The sequence below is a fragment of the Symphalangus syndactylus genome, chromosome 17 (genome assembly GCF_028878055.3).
Source record: "Symphalangus syndactylus isolate Jambi chromosome 17, NHGRI_mSymSyn1-v2.1_pri, whole genome shotgun sequence".
Taxonomy (NCBI): Eukaryota; Metazoa; Chordata; class Mammalia; order Primates; family Hylobatidae; genus Symphalangus; species Symphalangus syndactylus.
In genome coordinates, this window is record NC_072439.2 from 17,469,071 (window position 1) to 17,492,892 (window position 23,822).

At 45.4% G+C, this 23,822-nt stretch overlaps 1 protein-coding gene across 1 annotated transcript; it reads left to right on the forward strand.

Moving 5' to 3' along the window:
- Positions 1 to 6,313: 6,313 nt before the first annotated feature.
- On the forward strand, positions 6,314 to 17,803 carry LOC134732826 (carcinoembryonic antigen-related cell adhesion molecule 5-like). Its single transcript, XM_063619950.1, has 6 exons — positions 6,314 to 6,346; positions 10,020 to 10,266; positions 11,687 to 11,941; positions 14,614 to 14,892; positions 15,529 to 15,783; positions 17,439 to 17,803. The coding sequence occupies exons 1-6, from the start codon at positions 6,314 to 6,316 to the stop codon at positions 17,801 to 17,803; spliced, it is 1,434 nt and encodes a 477-aa protein (XP_063476020.1).
- Positions 17,804 to 23,822: the final 6,019 nt, after the last annotated feature.

A 23,822-nucleotide genomic window follows, 5' to 3' on the forward strand; every position in this document is an offset into this window, starting at 1 on the left:
TGCATGAGATGTTTTGATACAGGCGTGCAATGTGGAATAATCACATCATGGAGAATGGGGTGCTCATTCCCTAGAGCATTTATCATTTGTATAACAAACAATCCAGTTACTCTTGGATCCAATTTACAATTAGATCCAATTTCCAATCCAAATGCAATTACAATTCAATAACTCTTTTAGTTATTTTATTTTATTTTATTTATTTTTCGAGATGGAGTCTTGCTCTGTTACCCAGGCTGGAGTGCAGTGGCTCGATCTTGGCTCGCTGCACCTCCACCTCCCAGGTTCAGGCAATTCTCCTGCCTCAGCCTCCATGCCTGCCTAATTTTTGTATTTTTAGTAGAGACAGGGTTTTGCCATTTTGGCCAGGCCAGTCTCGAACTCCTGACCGCAAGTGATCTGCCCGCCTCAGCCTCTCAAAGTGCTAGGATTATAGGAGTGAGTCACCTGACCCAGCCTCTTTTAATTATTTTAAAATGTACATCTCTCTCATTCTTGAATGGTTATATACATAATATACACATATAATTGTATATACATTTATATACATATATACATATTTTATATGTATACATATAAATGTACATCTTTTTCATTCGCTGGTTATAGAATCCTGGGTTGACAGCTCTTTAGCACTTATAAAATGTTGTGCTTCTTTCTTCTGGCTTTCATAGTTTCTGATGAGAAATCTACTTTCATTAAAATTGTTTTCTTCCTATGGGTAAGGTATCATGCGTCTTTCACTGCTTTCAAGATTTTAAATTCATCTTTAGCTTTCAACAGTTTGATTATGATATGTCCTGGAATAGATTCATTTGGGTTTATTCTGTTTGGGTGTATTAGTTTTTTTTTTAATTTATTGCTGCCTAACAAAATTATCACAAATTTGGAGGCTTAAAATAACATTTATTTTACTATTATTTCTTAATATATCAACAATTTTCAATCATAAAGGTATATCACAAAATCAGTTATTACATCAAACATGTATTTTCCATCTATACTCTGTCCTGTAGATGAGAGCCCAAATGAGATTTTCACTGAGACATTTATTTTTTGTTTTTTTTTGTTATTTTTTCTTGTTAGTCTTTAATGAAGGCTAGGCATAAACTGAATTGACTTTCATGCAGTTGATTTTCATTTTTCATTTATCATTTTTTTTTTTGAGACGGAGTCTCAATCTATCACCCAGGCTGGAGTGCAGTGGCACGATCTCGGCTCACTGCAGCCTCTGCCTCCTGGGTTCAAGCGACTCTCCTGCCTCAGCCTCCCCTGTAGCTGGGATTACAGGCATGCGCCACTGTGCCTGGCTAATTTTTGTGCTTTTTAGTAGAGATGGGATTTCGCCATGTTGGCCAGCTTGGTCTTGAACTCCTGACCTCAGGTGATCCGCCCACCTCTGCCTCTCAATGTGCTGGGATTACAGGCATGAACCATTGCGCCTTGCCATGATTTTTATTTTTCGTTAGTGCTCATGGTATATGCTGCCCAGTGAGTTGTACCAACTGCATTATTGTAACATCTGAATCAACTGTGGGCTACATTGTTTGATCAAGATTGATAGATTGCTTTATTTATTTATTCTTCTTTTACAACTATAGCCTACAGATAAACAACCATTATTATAGAGATTAAACTTGATTATGCTACATGTCATATTACATGAATCACTCTGTGTCTACAAAGGCAAACTGATTGGATAAAATTCATTAAGGTGTAATGCCAAATAATTGCTTTATTATGATACAATACAATACTCACGTCTCACTTCCTTTTTTTTTTTTTTGAGATAGAGTCTTGCTCTGTCACCCAGGCTGGAGTGCAGTGGCAGGATCTCGGCTCACTACAAGGTCCGCCTCCTGGGTTCAAGCAATTTTCCTGCCTCAGCCTACTGAGTAGCTGGGATTACAGGCACACGCCACCACGCTTGACTGATTTTTGTATTTTTAGTAGAGATGGGGTTTCACCATATTGGCCAGGCTGATCTCGAACTCCTGACCTTGTGATCCACCCACCTTGACCTCCCAAAATGCTGGGATTACAGGTGTGAGCCACCGTGCCTGGCGTTTTTTTTTTTTTTTTTTTTTTTTTTTGAGACAGAGTCTCCCTTTGTTGCCTAGGCTGGAGTGCAGTGGCGCAATCTCAGCTCACTGCAACCTCCGCCTCCAGGCTCAAATAATTTTCATGCTTCAGCCTTCTGAGGAGCTGAAATTACAGGCATGCACCACCCCACCCAGCTAATTTTTGTATTTTTAGTAGAGACAGGGTTTGGCCATGTCAGCCAGGCTGGTCTCAAACTCCTAGCCTCAAGCAATCCACCTGTCTCGCCCTCCCAAAGTGATGGGATTACAGGTGTAAGCCACCGTGCCTGGCCAGGTCTTACTTCTAAATTGGTTAAAATAACTCATTTATAGTATGTAACATACTATAAATGGGAAAATCATGCTTCTGCATTTTTGGGTTTTATTGAACACTAAATTAGCTGCTTAGGAGTTGATCTTTGACAACTCAATTATCATATTTTGTCCTTTTTTTTCCTATAATTTTTCTACTAAAATTATACCAGACCAATCATTCAATTATAATTTGGTGAGGGTTTACCTTGAGAAAATATATTTCTTGAGATTCTATTTTTTCTTTGATCTTACTTCAATATGCCCTGACTGCTACAAAACAAGTAAGTGCTGTTGCTATACCGATAACAGAGATTTATTCGGTCCCTCAAACTGATCAACTGAGGGATTTAGGTCTGTAACCGTGTCTAGAAAAAATGCAAATGTGGGTATTTGATAATTTTTTCTTATTGTCAGTATGCATTTGGAAAGCATTCAGCATTACTTCTTTGAGTTAATTGTTGTATAGAACTAATTATTAAGGTTTTAAGACCTCTTTGCATAGATGTTGTTTTATTTTTTAAAATAAATTTATTCCTACACCTATTTTCCAGAAAGACACTGGTAGAATCATTCTAATAATAAGATGGAGTGGAATGAAGGGGACAGTAATAGAAAATGAAAGGCCATGAAATGGAAATGTACGCCTTCCTTTCAGTGGGTGTAATTTAATATTGACACACAGGACTTTTAGGATGACTGAATGAGGAAAGAAGATAAATTCTCAAAATGACTGAAAGAGAGCGGTGAGTACTTCCCCAACCCCCTCCATGAGTGTCTGTGCCTCTCTGATTTCTCTGAGTACAAGAGGATGCAAGCCCCAACTGAGGGCAGGCCGAAAATGTCAGAGAAATTAACATCCTGGGAGTGACCATTAACTAACACCAAGAAGGAATTGGTAGATATATTCCCCTGAACTTAGGGAGAACAACTCAGAGGTGGTTTTTTTTTTGTTGTTGTTGTTTTGTTTCGAGATGGAGTTTCGCTCTTGTTGCCCAAGTTGGAATGCAATGGCACGATCTTGGCTCACTGCAACCTCCGCCTCCCCGGTTCAAGTGATTCTCCTGCCTCAGCCTCCCTAGTAGCTGGGATTACAGGCATGTGCCACCACGCCGGGCTAATTTTGTATTTTTAGTAGAGAGAGGGTTTCTCCATGTTGTTCAGGCTGGTCTCAAACTCCCGACCTCAGGTGATCTGCCTGCCTCGGCCTCCTAAAGTGCTGAGATTACAGGCGTGAGCCACTGCGCCTGGCCCTCAGAGGTGTGTTTTATACCAGTTTTCAGAGGTGACCTCCAGTTTTCTATAGAGCTAATTTTTCTATATGGCTTCCTTCTTTTCCCTTACTTACTTTCCCATACCTCTGCCAATGCTTTCTCCAAAATAAACTAATTGCACTCAGGAGTGGTGGCTCACGCCTGTAATCCCAGCACTTTGGGATACCGAGGCAGGTGGATCATGAGGTCAGTGGATCAAGACCATCCTGGCTAACACGGTGAAACCCCGTCTCTACTAAAAATACAAAAAATTAGCCGGGCGTGGTGGCGGGCGCCTGTAGTCCCAGCTACTCGGGAGGCTGAGGCAGGAGAATAGCGTGAACCCAGGAGGTCGGGGTTACAGTGAGCAGAGATCACACCACTGCACTCCAGCCTGGGTGACAGAGCGAGACTCTGTCTCCAAAAAAGTAAATAAATAAATACATAAATAATAAACGAATTGCACTTACATTCTAGTGCAGAGTCTGGGTGAACTAAGACAGTGAATAACATTTACTATTTCAGTTTCTGTACCTCAGATGTCCAAGTGTCCTCAACTGGGTTCTCTCACCAGGCCAAAATCAAGGTGTGATGTGAGTTGGCTGGGGTTTACCTGTAGGCTTCAGGAAAGAACCCATGTCCAAGCTCATTCAGATGGTGGCAGAATCCTGGTTCTTTTTTTTTTTGAGACAGAGTCTCACTCTGTCACCCAGGCTGGAGTGCAGTGGGGCGATCTCAGCTCACTGCAAGCTCCGGCACCCGCCAGCATGCCTGGCTAATTTTTTGTATTTTTAGTAGAGACGGGGTTTCACCATGTTAGGCAGAATGATCTCGATCTTCTGACCTCATGATCCATCTGCCTCGGCCTCCCAAAGTGCTGGGATTACAGGCGTGAGCCACCATGCCTGGCCAGAATCCAGGTTCTTACAGTTGTAGGACTGAGGTCCGTTTCCTTGCTGGCTGTCATCTGCGGGTGCTCTAAGCTCTTGCAGGCCACTCTACCCTGCTCACACATTGACCCCTGCATCTTCAAAGACAGCAAGGAGGCATTGAATCCTCCTTGTGTTTTGATTCTCTGATTTTCTCATCTGCTCTGCTTTTAAAAGACTCACCTGATCAGGTCAGGCCCACCCAGATGATCTGTATTTTAAGATCAGCTGACTTTGGGCTTTAATTACAAAATCCCTTCAAAGCAATACCTAGATTAGCATTTGATTGAACAATCAGGAACAGAAATCTGGAAGGACTATATTTAGAATCCTGATGACCACATTGGCATTGGGGTCTACTCAGTTTCTTGATTCCATAGATGTATGTCTTTTACCAGATTTGGGAAATCAACCATTATACCCGCTTCCTCCTTTCCTTCTGGGTCTCCGATGACATGAATGTTGGCTCTTTTGTTAAAGTCCCACAGGTCCCAAAGTTCTGTTCTTCATTTCTTATCAGTCTATTTTCTTTCTGTTGTTCAGATTTGGTAACTTTTATCTGCACCCGTTTTTCTCTCTGTCATCTCCATTCTGCAGCTGGGCTCAAACATTGAATTTTTAAAAAATTTCTGTTATTGTGCTTTTCCATTCTAAAATTTCCGTCTGGTTCTTTTTCATATCTTCTATTTCTTTGCTGAGACTTTCTGGTTTTACACTTATTTCAAGTGTTTGTAATTGTTCATTGAAGCATTTTTATGTTGGCTGCTCTAAGATTCTTTTAAGACAATTCTAACATCAGTGTAGTGAATTCTTATAATTTTATAGAAACTCAGTATCCATTTTTGAAATTTTATTGTTTTGAGACAGGGTCACACTCTGTCACTCAGGCTGGAGCGCAGTGGTGCAATCACGGCTCACTGCAGCCTCGAACTCCTGGGCTCAAGTGAACCTCTCATCTCAGTCCCCCGAGTAGCTGGGACTATAGGCACGTGCAGCCACACCCAGCTAATTTTTTGAAATTTTATTTGTAGAGACGGAGGTCTCACTATGTTGCCCAGGCGGATCTCAAACTCCTGAGCCCAAGCAATCCTCTTGTCTCAGCCTCCCAAAGTGTTGGGATTACAGGTGTGAGCCACTATGCCTGGCTCAGTGTCTATTTTGAATATAAGCTGGACTCTCTCATACCGTAAGAAAAGCTTGTTCACCCTTGACACAGTTTCCAGGTCTCCACCTCCCCCCAGATCCTTAATGTGGCAGATCCAGATATCTGCCTTACACTACCACTTCCTGTTAACCACCTCCTTACGCAACAGCTAGATACAACTCACCTGACTGTCCCCCGACCCCCAGACCCTGCATAGGCTGTGCGGATATGCCACAGTGATCACCTCCCAGTCAGTGTGACTCCATGCAACTTGTGCCTGCTGGCTCTAAACCCAGTTAGAATTCTCTGTGGAAAACTGCCTGAGCAGTTTCCTTAGACCCCAATAAAAGCATCAGCCCACAGGTCTCTCACTTTCTATTTCTTGCTCCCTACCCGCTGGTTGAGTGTGGGTGTCCCAGACAACTCCCTTCTTCCTGTTGGCTCTGTGAGATGTGCTGCTCTGTCTTCTCTGGAATCTGTGGGTAATAAACTGCCCCTGTTATTTCATGTGTTTTGTTGTGCTGCCTCCTGTGTGTCTCACCTGACTGACACATCCAAACCTAACGTCTTTCCTGGTCAGGGCTGTCCTAAAGCATGGCTCTCTTTGTAGAAATAAACTGGTCACAGGTCAGACAAAAGCCTTAAGAATGTCTGCCATTATAAACAAGTGTACTGTGGGCCAGGTGTGATGGCTTATGCCTGTAATCCCAGCATTATGGGAGGTTGGGGTGGGAGGATCCCATGAGGCTAGGAGTTCAAGATCAGCCTGGCCAACATGGTGAAACCCCATCCGTACTAAAAAAAAAAAAAAAAATTAGTTGGGTGTAGTGGCACACGTCTGTAATCCCAGCTACTCAGGAGGCTGAGGCATGAGAATTGCTTGAACCTGGGAGGTGGAGGTTGCAGTGAGCCAAGACCATACCACTGCACTCCAACCTGGATGACAGAGTGAGACTCTGTCTCAAAAACAAACAAACACACAAAAAATAAACAAGTGTACTGTGAGAGGGACACTTTAAACGTCTACGACTAAATCCCCTAGAAAACTCAAGACCAAGTTAGAAAACATCAACAACAGTCCGTGTCATCTCTATTAATTGTCTTTCTTCATTTAATTTCAGGAATGTCTTTCTCATTCAGTCAATTTTTTTTTTTTGTAGAGATGGAGTCTCACTATGTTGCCCAGGCTGGTCTCGAACTTCTGAGCTCAAGCAATCCTCCCGCCTCGGCCTCCCAAAGTATTGGGATTACATGTAGGTGTATGACAAGTGATTTTCAATGACACTCTGGACATTTTGGATATTATGAGACACTGGATCTCATTTAAATCGTCTGTTATAGCAGGTCTCTTCTGACATCTTGCTGCAAAAGGGGTACCATCTTGTTACAGCCAGTGGGGGTGGAGGTCCAGGTTCCCCATTTGGCCTCTGTTGACATTCCAGGTGGGGCGGGGCAACTGTTACTCTGCGCAGTTAGGAGAGTTCAGGCTTCCCACTGAGACATCCTCTGATACCATCTTGCCCAGAAGGGGCAGAGACGCCTCGTTACTGCTCCCTAGTGGCCTCAATGGACACTGCAGGGTCGGTGCTCGTTAATGCTGGGCAAGGATGACAGTTCCAGCTGCTTATTCAGCCTGGTGGAGGGGATGGGTGTCTCTGTATAGCTAGCAAGGGTAAATGTCCAGGCTTTTCTGTGGGGTATTACAGCAGCAAAGTGATTATCTTCTAAAGATTTGCTGTCTTTAGCAAATCTTGTCAGGCTGCCTCTTCCTGTCCTTTGGCTAGAGCAGGCTTTGCTTGAGCCTTTTTTGGATCTACATTCATTGGCATTTCTAGATTGCCAGGTTCTCCAGCTCCCAGTCTGGCATCTGTGAGGCGCAAAGAAAGTCTAGAAAACTCACCACCATGTCCTTTCTCCGGTCTTGAGATCCTCAGCCAGTCTGCCATATTCTCTCCTCCTTTCCGAGTCATCTATTTGTTTGTATTTATTTATTTATTTATTTATTTATTTATTTATTTATTCTTTATCTACACCTGTGATAGACTGCTTGATATTAATCCCATAGAACAATGATGTTCTGTGCATATTTTTGAGACTTTTTCTCCATTGCTTTATTTTATTTTATTTTTCCATAGGTTATTGGGGTACAGGTCATGTTTGGTTACATGAGTAAGTTCTTTGGGGGTGATTTGTGAGATTTTGGTGCACCCATCACCTGAGCGGTATACACTGCACCCTATTTGTAGTATTTCATCCCTCGCTCACCTCCCATTCTTCACCCCAAGTCCCCAAAGTCCATTGTATCATTCTTATGCCTTTGTGTCCTCATAGCTTAGCTCCCACATATCAGTGAGAACATACGATGTTTGGTTTTCCATTCCTGAGTTACTTCACTTAGAATAATAGTCCCCAGTCTCATCCAGGTCATTGCAAATGTTGTTAATTCATTCCTTTTTATGACTGAGTAGTATTCCATCATTCATATATATATATATATATATATGTATATATATATATATATATCTCACGGTTTCGTTATCCACTCATTGATTGATGGGCATTTGGGTTGGTGCCACGATTTTGCAATTGTGAATTGTGCTGCTATAAACATGCGTGTGCAAGTATCTTTTTTGTATAATGACTTCTTTTTCTCTGGGTAGATACCCAGTAGTGGGATTGCTGGATCAAATGGTAGTTCTACTTTTAGTTCTTTAAGGAATCTCCACACTGTTTTCCATAATGGCTGTACTAGTTTACATTCCCACCAGCAGTGTAGAAGTGATAATATCCAAGGTTTTTAACTGTGCTCAGGGAATGGAATAGGGAAAACTGTGCCTGCTTCATTTTCTGAGATTTTTTAAAAATAGATTTTTCTACATAATATTTATTTCACAGTGGTTATGAAGTTTGGAGTCATATAGCCCTGAGTTTAAAAATGATTCACCCACTTACAACTTGGTTTTTCACAACTCACTTACCCAACATAAACCTCAGTTTACCTATTGTAAAATGGGATATTAATAGTCTTTACAGCACAGGGTGGTACCAGTAGTACATGAGATAAAGCTTGCAGTGCAAGCAATCTAAGCAGGCATCCAGCAGTTTTTTTTCCTTTCTTCCTTTTTTTTTTTTTTTTTTTTTGAGATGGAGTCTCACTCTGTTGTCCATGCTGGAGTGTAGTGGTATGATCTCGGCTCACTGCAACCCCCACCACCCAGGTTCAAGAGATCCTCCCACCTCAGCCTCCCAAGTAGCTGGAATTACAAGCGTGTGCCACTAGCCCTGGCTAATTTTTGTATTTTTTAGTAAAGACGGGGTTTCACCATGTTTGCCAGGCTGGTCTCAAACTCCTGACCTCAGGTGATCCACCTTCCTCAGCCTTCCAAAGAGCTGGGATTACAGGCATGAGCTACCACACCCAGCCTGTGATGGATATATTAATTACCTTGATTGTAGAGATCAACTATCAAAACATCAAGTTGTACACTTTGAACATATAACATTTTTATTTGCTTATTATACCTCAATAAAACTTTTAAAAAGTGTACCGTTAGGTCAAAAGTTATATAAATGTGTAACTTTCAACCTGTATTTCTAAGTTGACTTCAAGAAAGATATTTACTGCCTGTCATCCCAGCACTTTGGGAGGTCAAGACAGGAGGATCACTTGAGCCCAGGAGTTTGAGACCAGCCTGGGCAGCACAGCAAGACCCCACTCTACAAAAGTTTTTCAAAAGTAGCTGAGCATGGTGACATGCATTGATCTCAGCTACTCAGGAGGCTGAGGTGGGAGGATCGCTTGAGCCCGCGAGGTCGAGACTACAGTGAGCCGTGTTAGTGCCACTGCACTGAAGCCTGGGCAACAACAGAGCAAGACCCTGTCTCAAAAAAGAAAGATATTTACTAATTTGTAATCTAGGTAAAAGATTCCTCACTTGAAATCTAAAGTTGGTCTTTAGAGTGACCCATAACCCCTTGAAATTATATACCAATATGTAGGTGTTCGTGTGGTGTGTGTGTTATTGGGTGTGTTTCTGGGGAGAGGATCTGGGATCTCTAGACATTTAAGAACTTCTGGAAGTAGAGCTGTTGGCTGTGTGTGTGTGTGTGTGTGTGTGTGCGCGTGCGCTCTAATTGGTCATCTTGGAAACAGCAAAGCCAACAATGGTGTTTCCAAGGTCCCCAGCCTATTCCTGCTGCTGATGACTCCTAGGGTTCCAGATGCTGCCCTGTCCTATAACCCATTCTTTCTCTTTCCTTCTCACCAGAGAAGCTGCACCAGCCCCCGGTGGAAGCCTAGAACTTGGCCCCTGTGGAGCATACGGACTCCTTGAATTTGACATGCATTTCTCCAAACAATGACGGGACATTCCAGTGGTTTCTGAACCTTGATGTGATTCAGGAAGGGGATGGACCAGTAATCTCCAGAGATGGCAGGGTCCTCACCATCCCCACAGTCACATGCAATGACTCCAGCACTTACCACTGTGAGATCAGGAACCACCTGGGATCCAGGCTCAGTGAAGCCCTTGTGGTTGGCGTGGCTTGTAAGTCTGGGTTTCTCTGCTCCGACTCACCTCTGATCCACACAGAACCTCCAGCCCAACCATCTACTGGTTCATCCATGATTTATAGCTTAGCGTTTAAATCAGGGACTCTACAGACTGTCTTGGTTCAAATCCTAGTGCTGCTATTTCTTTTATTTATTTATTGAGTCATAGTCTCACTCTGTTGTCCAGGCTGGTGTGCAGTGGCTGGATCATAGCTCACTGCAGCCTTGCCCCTCTGGGCTCAAGCAATCCTCCTGCCTCAGCCACCCGAGTAGCTGGGATCGCAGGCACATGCCTCTATGCCTGGCTAATTTTTAAAAGTTTTGGTAGAGACAAAGTCTCACTGTGTTGCTCAGCCTAGTCTCGAACTCCTGAGCTCAAGCAATCCTCCTGCCTCAGCCTTCCAAAGTGCCAGAATTACAGGCGTGAGCCACTGCGCCCAGCCGTCCCTGCTGTTTCTTAGCTAGGTGTCCTTGGGCAACTCACTTCACTTTTCTACGTCCTCAGTTTTCTCATCTGCAAAGTGAGAATCATAATATTATCTATCTCATTGGGCGATTATGAGGATTAAGTGAGTTAGTTCATTTAAGGAACTTAGAATAGTGCCTGGAACATAGCAAGGACTTCTTTTTTTTCTCTTTTTTTCTTTATTCTTTTCCACTACTCTGCACACTAAGTGCTTAATAGACGTTTACAATGACTATTCTCTCAAAAGTTCATCATCATTTATTTATTTAAGGGGCATTTATTGAGTTTCTATTATGTACCCAGTTAAGGACTTTCAGACCCATTCAATCTCAGGTACAAAGGTAGATGGAGATTGTAGGAAGCCAAGATCCCAGAAATTCCAGACTGGACAACATAAATATTTGCAGAACTGGAAGGACTTTCAGAGACACCACATTTTACAAACAAGAAAACTGAGATTAAGAAAGGGGAAGGGCTCACCCAAGATCTCACCGTGGTCGAGAAGAAAGATAAGAACTTGAACCCACGTGTTTTTCTCTCTCTGCCCCTCTGTCTCTCTACTTTTGGGAAAGCATCTACTGAGCATCCACTGTGTGCTGTGCGTGTTGGGTGTTATTTCTAGTCAAAGCAGTTAACATAACTGACAAGCATATCCCTGTCCTCATGGAGTTGACAGTCTTCAAAGATCAAGGAGGGTAATAGATACAAGAGGGAGGCTACCGCCAGCCATGGTTCGTTCCTTCCTTCCTTCCCTCCCTCCGCCCTCCCTCCCTCCTCCCTTCCTCCCCTCCCCCCCCTCCTTCCTTCCTTCCACAAACTTTTACATTGTGGTGCTGTGTGCTTTCCTCAACGTGTCAGGCTTCCAACACTGAGCTGAAATGCACAATCTAGGGCGGTGGTCCTTACTTCTCATGCTCTTCCTAATTAGGAAGTCTTTCTCCTTGTTCAGATGGCCCAGATACCCCCATTGTGACCGCACTGGACCCAGATTTTGTGATTGGTTCCAACCTCACTCTGGTCAGCTTAGCCTACTCCCACCCCCTTGCCCAGCACACATGGAGCTTCAATGGGGTCGCCATGTGGGAGCGCCAGACCCTCTTCATGCCCAGTCTCTCCAGGGCACACTCAGGGGTCTACACCTGCAAGGCCTCCAACTCCATTTCCGGCTTGCACAGCAGTGTGGACACCATCATCACTGTCTCAGGTATGAAGCCAGGGTTGAGGGTTATTGGTTAATGGTAAAATCCTCAAAATAAAAAAAAAAAAAAAAAAAAGAAAGAAAAAGAAAAAAATAAGAGAAAAATTCTTCTCTGCCCCAGGACTTCATTGGTGAATTTGGGTTGGGTTTCGTTTTTTAGAATTCTTTTCTTTGCTGTTTCACTTCTTTATATATTCAGCAAGATTTTTCTAACCTGTGTTATGCAGAATAAATTTTTACATTCTTTAACCAACAAAATGATTTTTCATTGACAGGATTGCTTTAAAAATATTATATGCCACCTTTTTCGTATTTTAAATAAATTTCACAATAATTGTAGAAAAAGTAAATCATATAGATGGGCAAGAAGGCAAAAAATGTTGTCCACAGTAAGCCTCCCAGAAAAAGTCACAGGGCTTCTGTAATTCCTCTGTTTTTGTATATACATTCAAATATATGTGTGTGGTCTTTTTTTTTTTTTTCTGAGACAGGCTCTCACTCTGTCTGCCAGGCTGGAGTGCAGTGGTTTGATCTTTGCTCACTGCAGCCTCAACCTCCTGGGATCAATTGATCCTCCCACCTCAGCCTCCCAAGCAGCTGGCACTACAGGCACATGCCACCACGCTGGGCTAATTTTTGTCCTTTTTGTAGAGCCAGGGTCTTGCTGTGCTGCCCAGTCTGGTCTCAAACTCCTGGGCTTAAGTGATCCGTCCACCTCGGCCTCCAAAAGTGCTAGGATTACAGGTGTCGGCCGTTGTGGCTGGCCAAATATATGTATTTTTAAACAACAAATAGTACTAGACTATACTTATTATTGTTTAAACTGTTTAAATTTCATCTTTTAATCTTTAATATCTTTCTGTTAATTAATATAGAGCCATATTACATCCTACATTCTGATTATTTCTTTATTGAACACATACTGTATATCCAGTGTAAGAGAAATTACCAATACAAATATTTTTAAAAAGGAAAAGGGTAAAAACTCTACGTTCAAATGACCACTGCTAATATTTTATTATACCCTCTTACAGGTTCATTCCTGGTACCTATTTCTTTTTTTTTTTTTTCTTCTCTCTCTCTTTTTTTTTTTTAAGACAAAGTCTCACTCTGCCACCCAGGCTGGAGTGCAATGGCACGATCTTGGCTCACTGCAACCTCCTCCTCCTGGGTTCAAGTGATTCTTCTGCCTCAGCCGCCTGGGATAACAGGCATGCACCAGTACATCTGGCTAATTTTTGTGTTTTTAGTAGAGACAGGGTTTTGCCATGTTGGCCAGGCTGGTCTCAAACTCCTGACCTCAGGTAATCCACCCGCCTTGGCTTCCCAAAGTGCTGGGATTACAGGCACGAGCCACTGTGCCTGGCCCCCAGTATCTATTTCTTATAAATTACTGCATACGTATTTTCCTTTATAAAGAAGAGTTGTGCTATCTTGCTCCAAATTTTTTTTTTTTTTTGAGACGGAGTCTTGCTCTGTCGCCCAGGCTGGAGTGCAGTGGCGCAATCTCGGCTCACTGCAAGCTCCGCCTCCCGGGTTCACGCCATTCTCCTGCCTCAGCCTCTCCGAGTAGTATCTTGCTCCAAATTTTTAAAAATATTGGTATAAAAGTTATTTAGGGATGAAAATTTTTGCTTTCAATGGTTACCCTTCTGAGATCCTTTTCTTATTTGTATGGTGTGATTATGACTTAGGAGAATAAAAGGATGTTATAGCACAGTGCATCTCAACACCAAGGTGATTCATAGGAGCTACAGAGGGTACAACTCAGCTGTGCGGGAGATCACCCTGGGTGTAATGCAGGTCAGGGAGAAAGGAAAGAGGCAGGCAGATGGGCAGCGTGAATCCCATTTGCCCCCATTGATCAATGTCCTCATCTTGGGTTAGTCATGGATCACCCCTGAGCCTCAGGTTATTCATTTTCCAAATGGGGATTTACAGGGTTGTTGTGAAGTCTAATGAATCACACACATAAAACATCTACTACAAAGTAAGTACTCAATTGATGAAGGTTCTTCTTATTGTTTGCTCAGTTTTATCACCTGTGAAACGGGTTAAAATCCACTCTTCTCTTGAAATATAAGCATGAGAATATAAGATTGTGTCTGTAAAGCATTTAGCACAAAGCCTGGAGCATATTTGGTGCTCCAGAAGTGTTAATTTATTAAGTAAACAAACAGAAGGGAAGATCAATGGATGGATTGGTGGATGAATGAATAGGTGATTGGGTAAATGAAGGGATAGATGGATGAGCGAATTTAGGTGGGTGGTAAGTGATTGGAAAAGATGATTGGGTGGATGAATGAGTGAAAAAAATGTGAATGATTGAGAAGATGGGTGCATGTATGCATCCTGGGCGGGTAGGTAGATGGGAAGATAGATTTATGGATAGGATGGATGGATGGATGGATGATGGATGGATAGATGGGTGGATTGAAGGACAAATGCGTGGTTGGATCAATAGAAGGGTGACTGGAAGAGTGAACAATTGGGTGAATGAATGTAGGAAAGGCTGAGTTGGTGGAGAGTAGATGGACTTAGGGACAGGTGCATGGATGGGTGATTGGCAAGTTTGCTGAATTCCTTAAGCCCTAAGGGTGTTCCCTAAGGGTGTTCTTCTCTAAGCCCATGATCTGGGCAGGACTCAGCATTTCTACCTCTTTCTAACTTTCCTGCAGAGACACTTCCTCAGCCCAATGTCACAGCCAGTAACTTAGCCCCAGTGGAGCATGTGGCTTCCATCAGTCTGCATTGCCTCTCTCTAAGGAGCACTGTGGCCATCCACCGGTACGTCAATGGCCAGAAGCTCTTCGTTGGTGGCCACAGGGAGGTGTCCCTGGACTGCAGAACACTGACTCTGTGGAACATCACCAGGAATGACACGGGAGTCTATCAGTGTGAGAGCTGGAACTCAGCCACCAGTAGCATCAGCAACCCCACTCTCGTCAAAGTTATATGTGAGTCCAGGGCCTGATAAAGGATGGGTGGAGATGTGCACAGGAATGTGGTTGAGGGGTGAAGCAGGGGCTGAAGTTTAGCTGGTTCTGTTGGCAAAGCTGGAAGTGTCTGCCCTGGACAAAGTGAGAGAGGGCACCAAGGGGAGATTTTTGTGGAAGGGAGACTGCAAATGCCAAGCCTGGGGTGGGAGTGTGCTTTTCAGAGAGGAGGTCATAGTGGCTGAAGTAAAGGGAAGGAGAGTGAGGAAGAAGAGGACTGTCTTGCCCCAAGAGAGGTAATGGGACAGGCTGTGCAGGGCCTGTGGGCCACGGTGAGGGCTTTGGCTTTTACTCTGCATGAGACAGCAGCCAAAAAAGGGTTTGTGCAGAGAAGGGATGTGATGTGACACAGGTTTGAACAAGCTTTGAAAAGGATACCTCTAGCTGCACAGTAGAAGTAGAGAATATGGTATGGGGAGGTGGTGGTGGCGGTAGAGGACAAGAAAGCAACTGGAAGGGAGATGGCCAACAGCGTCGAATGCAGTTATGCACTGGAGGGGGGTGGAAGAGGGTCATCCTAGACAATGGCCAATGCGTTGTGATATGGACAAAGGCCTTTCCTCTTCCCTCTGGCCTGACCTTCTCAATTCTCTGCAGATGGCTCAGACCCTCACATGGTCAACCCTCCAGACCCAGAGGTCACAGCTGGGGCAGCCCTCACCCTGTCCTGCTTTGCTGACTCAAACCCCCCTGCCCAGTACCACTGGGAGATGGACAGAAGGCCAGGCCCTGCCACCCAGCACCTGGTCATTTCTGAGGTCACTCTGGACCAGGAGGGCAGGTGCACGTGTGAGGCCTCCAACAGCCTCACTCACCTCCGCGGCTCAGTCAATGGCAAGATCTGGATCTCAGGTGGGTGTCGAGATGCTATGGTGACAATGGCTCAGAGTCTCTTGCCTGATATAAGTGGATTCTGGGGCTTGGGTCAATCATATAATACCTCAACAAAGTCGCATAAAATGATCCCCCCCAGACCCAGTGGCTCAAGACAATAAGAATTTGTTACAGCTTGTAAGTCTGCAGGTCAGTTGGGTGGTCCTTCTGAACTTGGCTGTATGTTTTTTATTAGAGACGGGGTTTTGCCATGTTGGCCAGTCTGGTCTTGAACTCCTGACCTCAGGTGATCCACTGGCCTTGGCCTCCCAAAATGCTGGGATTACAGGTGTGAGCCACCATGCCAGGCCCTAATTATTACATTGAATATTCATCATCAATCTCTCCATCTAGGGGGCCAGATCTATGAGGGTTGAGACCTTGTCTGTTTTGTTGACTGCTGTGTCATCAGTGCCTAGAACAGTTTGCTGAGTGAATAAATGAATGAATGAATGCTGGCCACTTTGCTCAGGAGACTCACCCCTCTACTAGCTGATCCTGGACTTGTCTTCTGGATCTCAGCTTAAATGTCACTTCCTCCAGGATGTGTTCCCTGATTTCCCCAGACTAAGTCTGGTCCTCCTGTGAGATCCTCAAATAGCATCTTATTCTACTCCTTTATAATGCTCGTCATCACTTTATATATTTGCTCCATTTTGTGTGTGTGTGTGTGTGTGTGTGTGTTTTGACAGAGTCTCGCTCTGTTGCCCATGCTGGAGTGCAGTGGTGCGATCTTGGCCCACTGCAACCTCCGCTTCCTGGGTTCAAACTATTTTCTTGCCTCAGTCTCCCAAGCAGCTGGGACAACAGGCGTGTGCCACCACGCCTGACTAATTTTTTGTATTTTTAGTAGAGACAGGGTTTCACTGTGTTAGCCAGGATGGTCTCGATCTCCTGACCTCGTGATCTGCCTGCCTTGGCCTCCCGAAGTGCTGGGATTACAGGTGTGAGCCACCACACCTGGCCCTTGTGTGTTTTATGTCTCAGTTCCGTCCTAAAGTGTAAGCTCTAGGACATCAGGAATTTTGTCTGTTCTGTTTTCTGCAATATCCCTCGAGTGCCTAAAAAGGTGTCTGGCACACACAGTATGTGCTAAATAAATGTTTGTTGAATGAGGAATGGATGAATATGATCCTCAGAGGCCACATAGTGTGGAGGTTTAGAGTGTAAGCTCTGGCATCAACATGTTTCAAACTCTAACTCTACCCCATGTGTGATGGTGGATGGGTAGTTTAACCTCTCAGTGCCTGTTTCTTTAATGGGGATATTAACAATGCCTACCTCATAGGGTTGTCTTGAGGAATAAATGAGATAATATAGTTTACCAGACATTATTCCTGTCATCTGTGAGTGTTATATTTATTATCTGGTCCAGACTCTTCCTTTCCCTGGGCCTCGGTTTCCCAATCTGTAAAATGGGGGGAGAGGAGGGTTCGAATTGAGCACATGGAGGGAACAGCTCTGAGGACCTGAAACCCAGAGCCCCAGCACTGACACCTCTCTCTTCCTCTCCCTCCCTCTGTCTCTCTTTCTAGCTCTCTCTTTCTCCCTCTGTCTCTCTTTCTAGCTCTGTCTTTCTCCCTCTCTCTCTCTTTCTAGCTGTCTCTTTCTCCCTCTCTCTCTCTTTCCTGCAGAGGTTCCTGGGGATGGCCTGCAGCCGGCCTTACTCAGGGCCACCATTCCTGCTGGAGGCATCGCAGGGATTGCTTTGGGTGTCCTGATCAGCGTGGTGCTCACAGGGACTGCCGGCTACTTTGTTGGGGTCATAAGGTCCCAGGTACCAGCTCTGGGCCCCTCAGAGGTCATGGAGCCAGGACTGAGTGTCTGGGGATCCCAGAGGGAGCCACTTATCTGGGAGCTGCAAGCTTCACTGGCAGGGACCAGGGGCACTGAGGACCAGTGGGTGGGTCTGCAGGGGAAGAACCTGCTCAGGAACTGGTGGTCAGCACTGGCGCTGGGGCACCACCCATTTGTCCTGAGTTCGATCCTGGGCTCTTGAGTCAAATGGAAGTGAGTTCAAACCCCTCTGTCAGCAGCTCCTCGCAGTGGCAACCTTGGAAGGGTGTGACTTGCTCCTCCTTGCCTTCTGCCATGATTGTGAGGCCTCCCCCGTCATGTGGAACTGTAAGTCCATTAAATCTCTTCCTTTTGTAAGCTGCCCAGTTTATCAGCAGTGTGAAAACGGACTAATACAGTTACAAACTTCAAAATAAGGAGATTATCCTGGATTATCCAGGTGGGTCCAGCCTAGTCACTCAAGCCCTTCAAAGCAGATAACTTTCCCCAGCTGGAAGCAGAAGAGAGACGCTGCAGACAGAGGGCTTGGTGCAGTGGCTCATGCCTGTAATCCCAGTGCTTTGGGAGGCCAAGGCAGGAGGATTTCTTCAGCCCAGGAGTTCAAGGCTGCAGTGAGCTACGATTGCACCACTGCCTGGGCGACAGAGGGAGACCCTGTCTCTAAAAAGAAAAAAAAAAATTGTGAAGAGATGTAGCAGACAGGGAATCCAGAGAGATTCCAAGCCCAAGAAGGATTTGTTGTGGCGTTGCTGGCTCTGACATGTACAGGCTCAAAGGCAAGGACAGGAGAGAGGCCTCCGGAGCTAAGTGCAGCTGGCAACCATTGCAGAAACAGGTTTCCAGCCTCATAATACCGAGGACTTGGATTCTGCCAACCACAGCCTGAATGACAGCTTGGAGCAGATTCTTCCCAAAGCCCCCCCATTAAGAGCTCAGCTGCCAACACCTTGATTTTAGCTTCATAAAGCCCAGAGCAGAGAAGTCATTTAGCCATCCTGGACTTCTATCTACAGAACTGCAAGAGGATAAACTTATGTTGTTTTAAGCTGCCAAGTCTGGAGGAATTTATTGTGGCAGCAAATAGGAAACTCAGTTATTTAAATGCAGGAAGCAGGGAATGGCTCCTTGGGACGCTGCGTGCATTTTTTTTTTCAGAAGTGAATTAATTTTTAGAAACCTCCAAATATATGTATATTTTGCCCTCTCACCTCCTTCAAGTCATTGCTTAAAACTCCATGGGGCTACCCAGACTGCCTGCTTTAGCATTGAATCCTGTGTGCCCCTGACTCTGCCTGCCCTCATCCCCCATGGCACCCATCACTTTCCAACATCATAGATAGTTTAGTAATTTGCCACTTATTTATTCATTTATTTATATTAGAGACAAAGTCCCAGCTACTCTGTCACCCAGGCTGGAGTGCAGTGGCATGATCATAGCTCACCGCAGCCTCAAACTCCTGGGCTCAAGTGATCCTCCTGCCTCATCCTCCCCAGTAGCTGGGAGTACAGGCACACATCACCATACCCAGCTAACTTTTTGGTCTTGTGTTGAAATGGGATCTCCCTGTGTTGCCCAGGCTGGTCTTGAACTCCTGGGTTCAAGCAATTCTCCCACCTCAACCTCCCAAAGTGCTGGAATTACAGTCATGAGCCACTGTGCCTGGTCACATTTCCTAATTATTATTATTATTTTTTAATGTTTTTGCATTCTTAAACTTTTTAAAAGCATTTATTTATTTACTTTGAGGTGGGATCCTGCTATGTTGCCCAGGCTGGTCTTAAACTCCAGGCAGGGATCCTCCTGCCTCAGCCTCCTGAGTAGCTGGGAGTACAGGCACACACCACCATACCCAGCTAACTTTTTGATCTTATGTAGAGATGGGGGTCTCCCTATGTTGTCCAGACTGGTCTTGAGCTCCTGGGCTCAAGTGATTCTTCCACCTCAGCCTCCCAAAGTGCTGGGATTACAGGCATGAGCCACTGTGGCTGGCTACGTTTTCTAATTTTTTTTTAAATTATTTTTAATATTTTCACATTTTTAAATGTTTAAAAAAGCACATTTATTTATTTACTTTGAGATAGGATCTTGCTATGTTGCCCAGGCTGGTCTTAAACTCCTGGGTTCAAGTGATCCTCCTGCCTCAGCCTCCGGAAATGTGAGATTACAGGCTTGAGCCACTGAGCCCAGCCAGTTATTTTCCACATATGTCAATTATTATCTGTCTCCCTCTTCCCCTCCCAGCACTCATAACATGTCCTTCCTATAAAGGCAGAGATCTCTATTTGTTTCATTTGCTGGCATGCCCTGATACCTGAAACAGTGCCTGGCACATAGTAGGGCCATACAAATCTTTGCTGAGTGAATGGACTCAGTGAGGGCACAGTCACAGGATAGCAGCCTGGGCTGGGAGGTCAGTCCCACCTGAGAAGACACCATTTTGAGCCAGGCTGCATGGCTGAGACCTGGTAGGTGAGAGTGGGAAGTGGAGAGGAACTGGTTTATTTTCACCTGTTGGAAATAATTGGAAGTTGTGCTACAGGGAGGGGCCCAGAAAGTCCCTTTCTTTCCTTGGGGCAGCAAAAGACAGAATCTGCCCTGGTGGCTGAGTGGGTGAGTTGGTGGGAATTTCAGGGAGGAAACCCTGCCTTTGCATGAAGGGGCAGATTTGGGAAGTCCATTCCAGCAGCAGCTCTGTTGTCTTGGGTGGGGAGGAGGGGAAGAGGGGAGAGTGCCTCAGGGCGGAGGTGGTGGGGAGGGAAGCTGGCTTAGGAGAAGGGGGGTGGTCAGAAGGTTCAGACATTCTGGGAAGAACGAGGTGGGTGGCAGAGGCCTTGAATGCTGGTCTGGTCTGGGTCAGGCGCCTTCAGTACAGGGACCTATAGAGTCTGAAGGTGTGCGGGGGGTGATGTGGCCACATTGGTGTTCACTGATCTGGGTGTACAGAAAGGTGGGGCTGGGGGCAGCGAAGGGTCCTTGGAAAAAGGCACACGCACACGGAGGTTGAGGGCCAGGGCCTGAGATGCCCTGTGATTTTATCCAAGTCATCTCACCTCTGTGAGCTTCAGTGCTTTTAACTATGGGATGGAATAATCATATTCCTTACCCCACTCTTTTTTTTTTTTTTTTCCTTCCTTCCTTCCTTCCTTCCTTCCTTCCTTCCTTCCTTCCTTCCTTCCTTCCTTCCTTGCTTCCTTCCCTCCCTTCCTCCCTCCCTCCTTTCTCTCTCTCTCTGTCTTTTCTTTCTTTCTTTCTTTCTTTCTTTCTTTCTTTCTTTCTCTCTCTCTCTCTCTCTTTCTTTCCTTCTTTCTTTCTTTCTTTCTCTCTCTCTCTCTCTTTCTTTCCTTTCTTTCCCTCTTTCCCTCTCTTTCTTTCTTTCTTTCTTTCTTTCTTTCTTTCTTTCTTTCTTCTTTCTTTCTCTCTCTCTCTTTCTCTCTTTCTTTTTTTTTTCAGAGTCTTGCTCCATCACCCAGGCTGGACTGCAGTGGTGCGATCAGGGCTCACTGCAGCCTTGAACTCCCAGACCCAAGCAATCCTCCCTCTTCAGCCTTCTGAGTAGCTGCAACTACAGATACGTACCACTATGCCTGCTGTTTTTTTATTTTAATTTTTTTGTAGAGATGGGGGCCCAGGCTGGTCTCAAACTCCTGGGCTCAAGCAATCATCCCACCTTGGCCTCCCAAAGTGTTGGATTTACGGGCGTGAGCCACTGCACCCGGCCTCGTCTGATGGTCTTGTTACCTACTATGTCCCCAGCACCTAGAACAGGCACAGTAGGCACTCAGGAAATATATGTTGAGTGGCTCTCAGTCAGTTCGGGCTGCTAGAACAGACCACAGAGTGGGTGATTTGTAAAGAACAGAAAGCTATTTCACGCAGTTCTGGAGGCTGGAAGGCCTATATGAGGGTGCTAGCTTTGTCAGGTTCTGGTGGGGGCTCTCTTCTCGGGTGACAGATTGCCGTCTTCTTGTTGCATTCCCCACATGGTGGAAAGTGAACAAGAGATCTCTCTGAGGTCCCTTTTATAAGGGCACTAATCCCATTGGGAGGGACCTGATTACCTCCCAAAGTTTCTGCTTCCTAAAACCATCACATGAAGGGTCAGGATTTCTTCAACATCTGAATGGCAGAGGGACAAACATTCAGTCCACAGCAGTGACAGAGTGAGTGGATGCATACCCCATCACAGGGCTGCAGTGAGATTATGATGCAGGGCAGTCGTGACATCCAGTGGGAATTCGCATTTGTTGATGGCTTATGCTGTGCCAGGCGTTGCTCTGAGCACTTTCCTGACACTGACTCATTCGATCCTCACAACCATCTTGTGCAGGTAGACTGTGATTTCTCCCAGTCTGCAGACAGAGCACATGGAAGCATGCAAGGGTGACAAATTTTTCCCAATGAACCACGGCTGGGATGTAAAAGACTGTCCTGCCAGCACAGGCAGTCAGCCTTGTGCTTGTAACTGGTGCTACAAGCCAGGATGACAGATGGCCTGGCACACTGAAGTCAGGTGCTCATAACCACAGAGCTTCCTAGGAGGCAAAAGCATCATCATCTACTTTGCTGTATTATTTTATTTTAATTGAGATGGAGTCTCACTGTGTTGCCCAGGCTGGTCTTGAACTCCTGGGCTCAAGTGATCCTCCCACCTTAGCCTTCCAAAGTGCTGGGATTACAGGTGTGAGCCACTGTGCCTGGGCATCCTCTCCATTTTAGAGCTCAGGAAAGTGGTCCCTAGAGAGGCGAGCTGACCTGCTGACCAGTTAGCAAGATGGGGAGTCAGGATTTGAACCCATGCACTCTGGCTCCAGAGCCAGCTGGCTCAGCCTTAGGCTTTATCAGGGCAGATACTCTGTGACTGCCTGTAGCAGGAGTAAGACGCAAGCAGGGCAGCAAAACGAGGCAGCTGAGTGAGTCACGATCTCTTTCTTGCAATGTCAAGCTGCCCCTCATACCCTAAGTAACAGTTCCAGAGTTTTCTAAGCCTCCTGTTGAATCACCCATCCTCTCTCACTTCCTCTATTCTAGACCCATCTGACCTTCCTTCTGTGCCCCAATTTCAAAAACTTTTCACATGCTGCTCCCCCTGGCTCACCCCTATGCCGTTCAGGTCTCAGCTACCATGTCCCCTTCTGCAGGAAGCTTTCCCTGATCCTGAAGCTGAGCCAGGTGAACCCTTTGAATTCCTCCATCCCACCCTGCCCACTCTGGGTTGTCACTGTCTAGGGACAGGTCTGTCTCCCCCACTGGACTGTGAGCCTCTGTGAGAACAGGGTTGGGGCTGTCTTAGTCAGTGCGGTATCCCCAGTACCACCAGGAGCAGGGGTCAGCACACAAGAGAATTCAGGACTGGGCGTGATGGCTCACGCCTATAATCCCACCACTTTGGGAGGCTGAGGCGGGCAGATCGCTTGAGCTCATGAGTTCAAGACTAGCCTGGGCTACATGGTGAAATTCTGTCTCTACTAAAAATACAAAAATTAGCTGGGTGTGGAGGCGCACGCCTGTAGTCACAGCTACTAGGCAGGCTGAGGCAGGAGAATTACTTGAGCCTGGGAGGTGGAGGTTGCAGGGGGTGGGAAATCATGCCACTGCACTCCAGCCTGGGCAACAGAGCAAGACTCCATCTCAAAAAAAAAAAAAAAAAGGAAGAGAATTCAGGAAGTATTTGTTAAATAAATTAATGGATGGATACATGGATTAGTTTCTGTAAAATCTTCTAGGTCTGGGTCTATATACTCTCAAAGACCAATAGCTTGTCTTGCTCATAGAGACTTTTTTAAAAGTAACTTTTATATATGGAACCTTCTCCAAGTTTCAGCTCAGATGTCCACTCCTCCAGGAAGCCCTCCTTGCCCCTTCCTCCAAGACCACGTCAGGCTTCTCCTGGAGTTCTCCCAGTCCTGCTCAGTCTGTGATTCCTGCCGGTCTGACTCCAGAGCTTTTGTTTATGACCAGGATCTATATCACAAGCATGATTCCAGCTCATTTAATATTTATTGGCTGCTTATAATGAACTTGGCACTGGGCCTGGTTATTAAGCTCTCGGGGCCAAGGAACTGTTGTTTTTTATTATCATTGCTATTGACCATCGTAATCTCAGTTCCCGGTCTCCAGGGTTCCTGGACTTCCCGCTCTCTGTGCTGGGCAGGGAAGGAAAGTGAGCCCTGGGGGTGGAGGGCAGAGGTAGGGTCAAAGTTACTTCCCTGCCACCACCGCT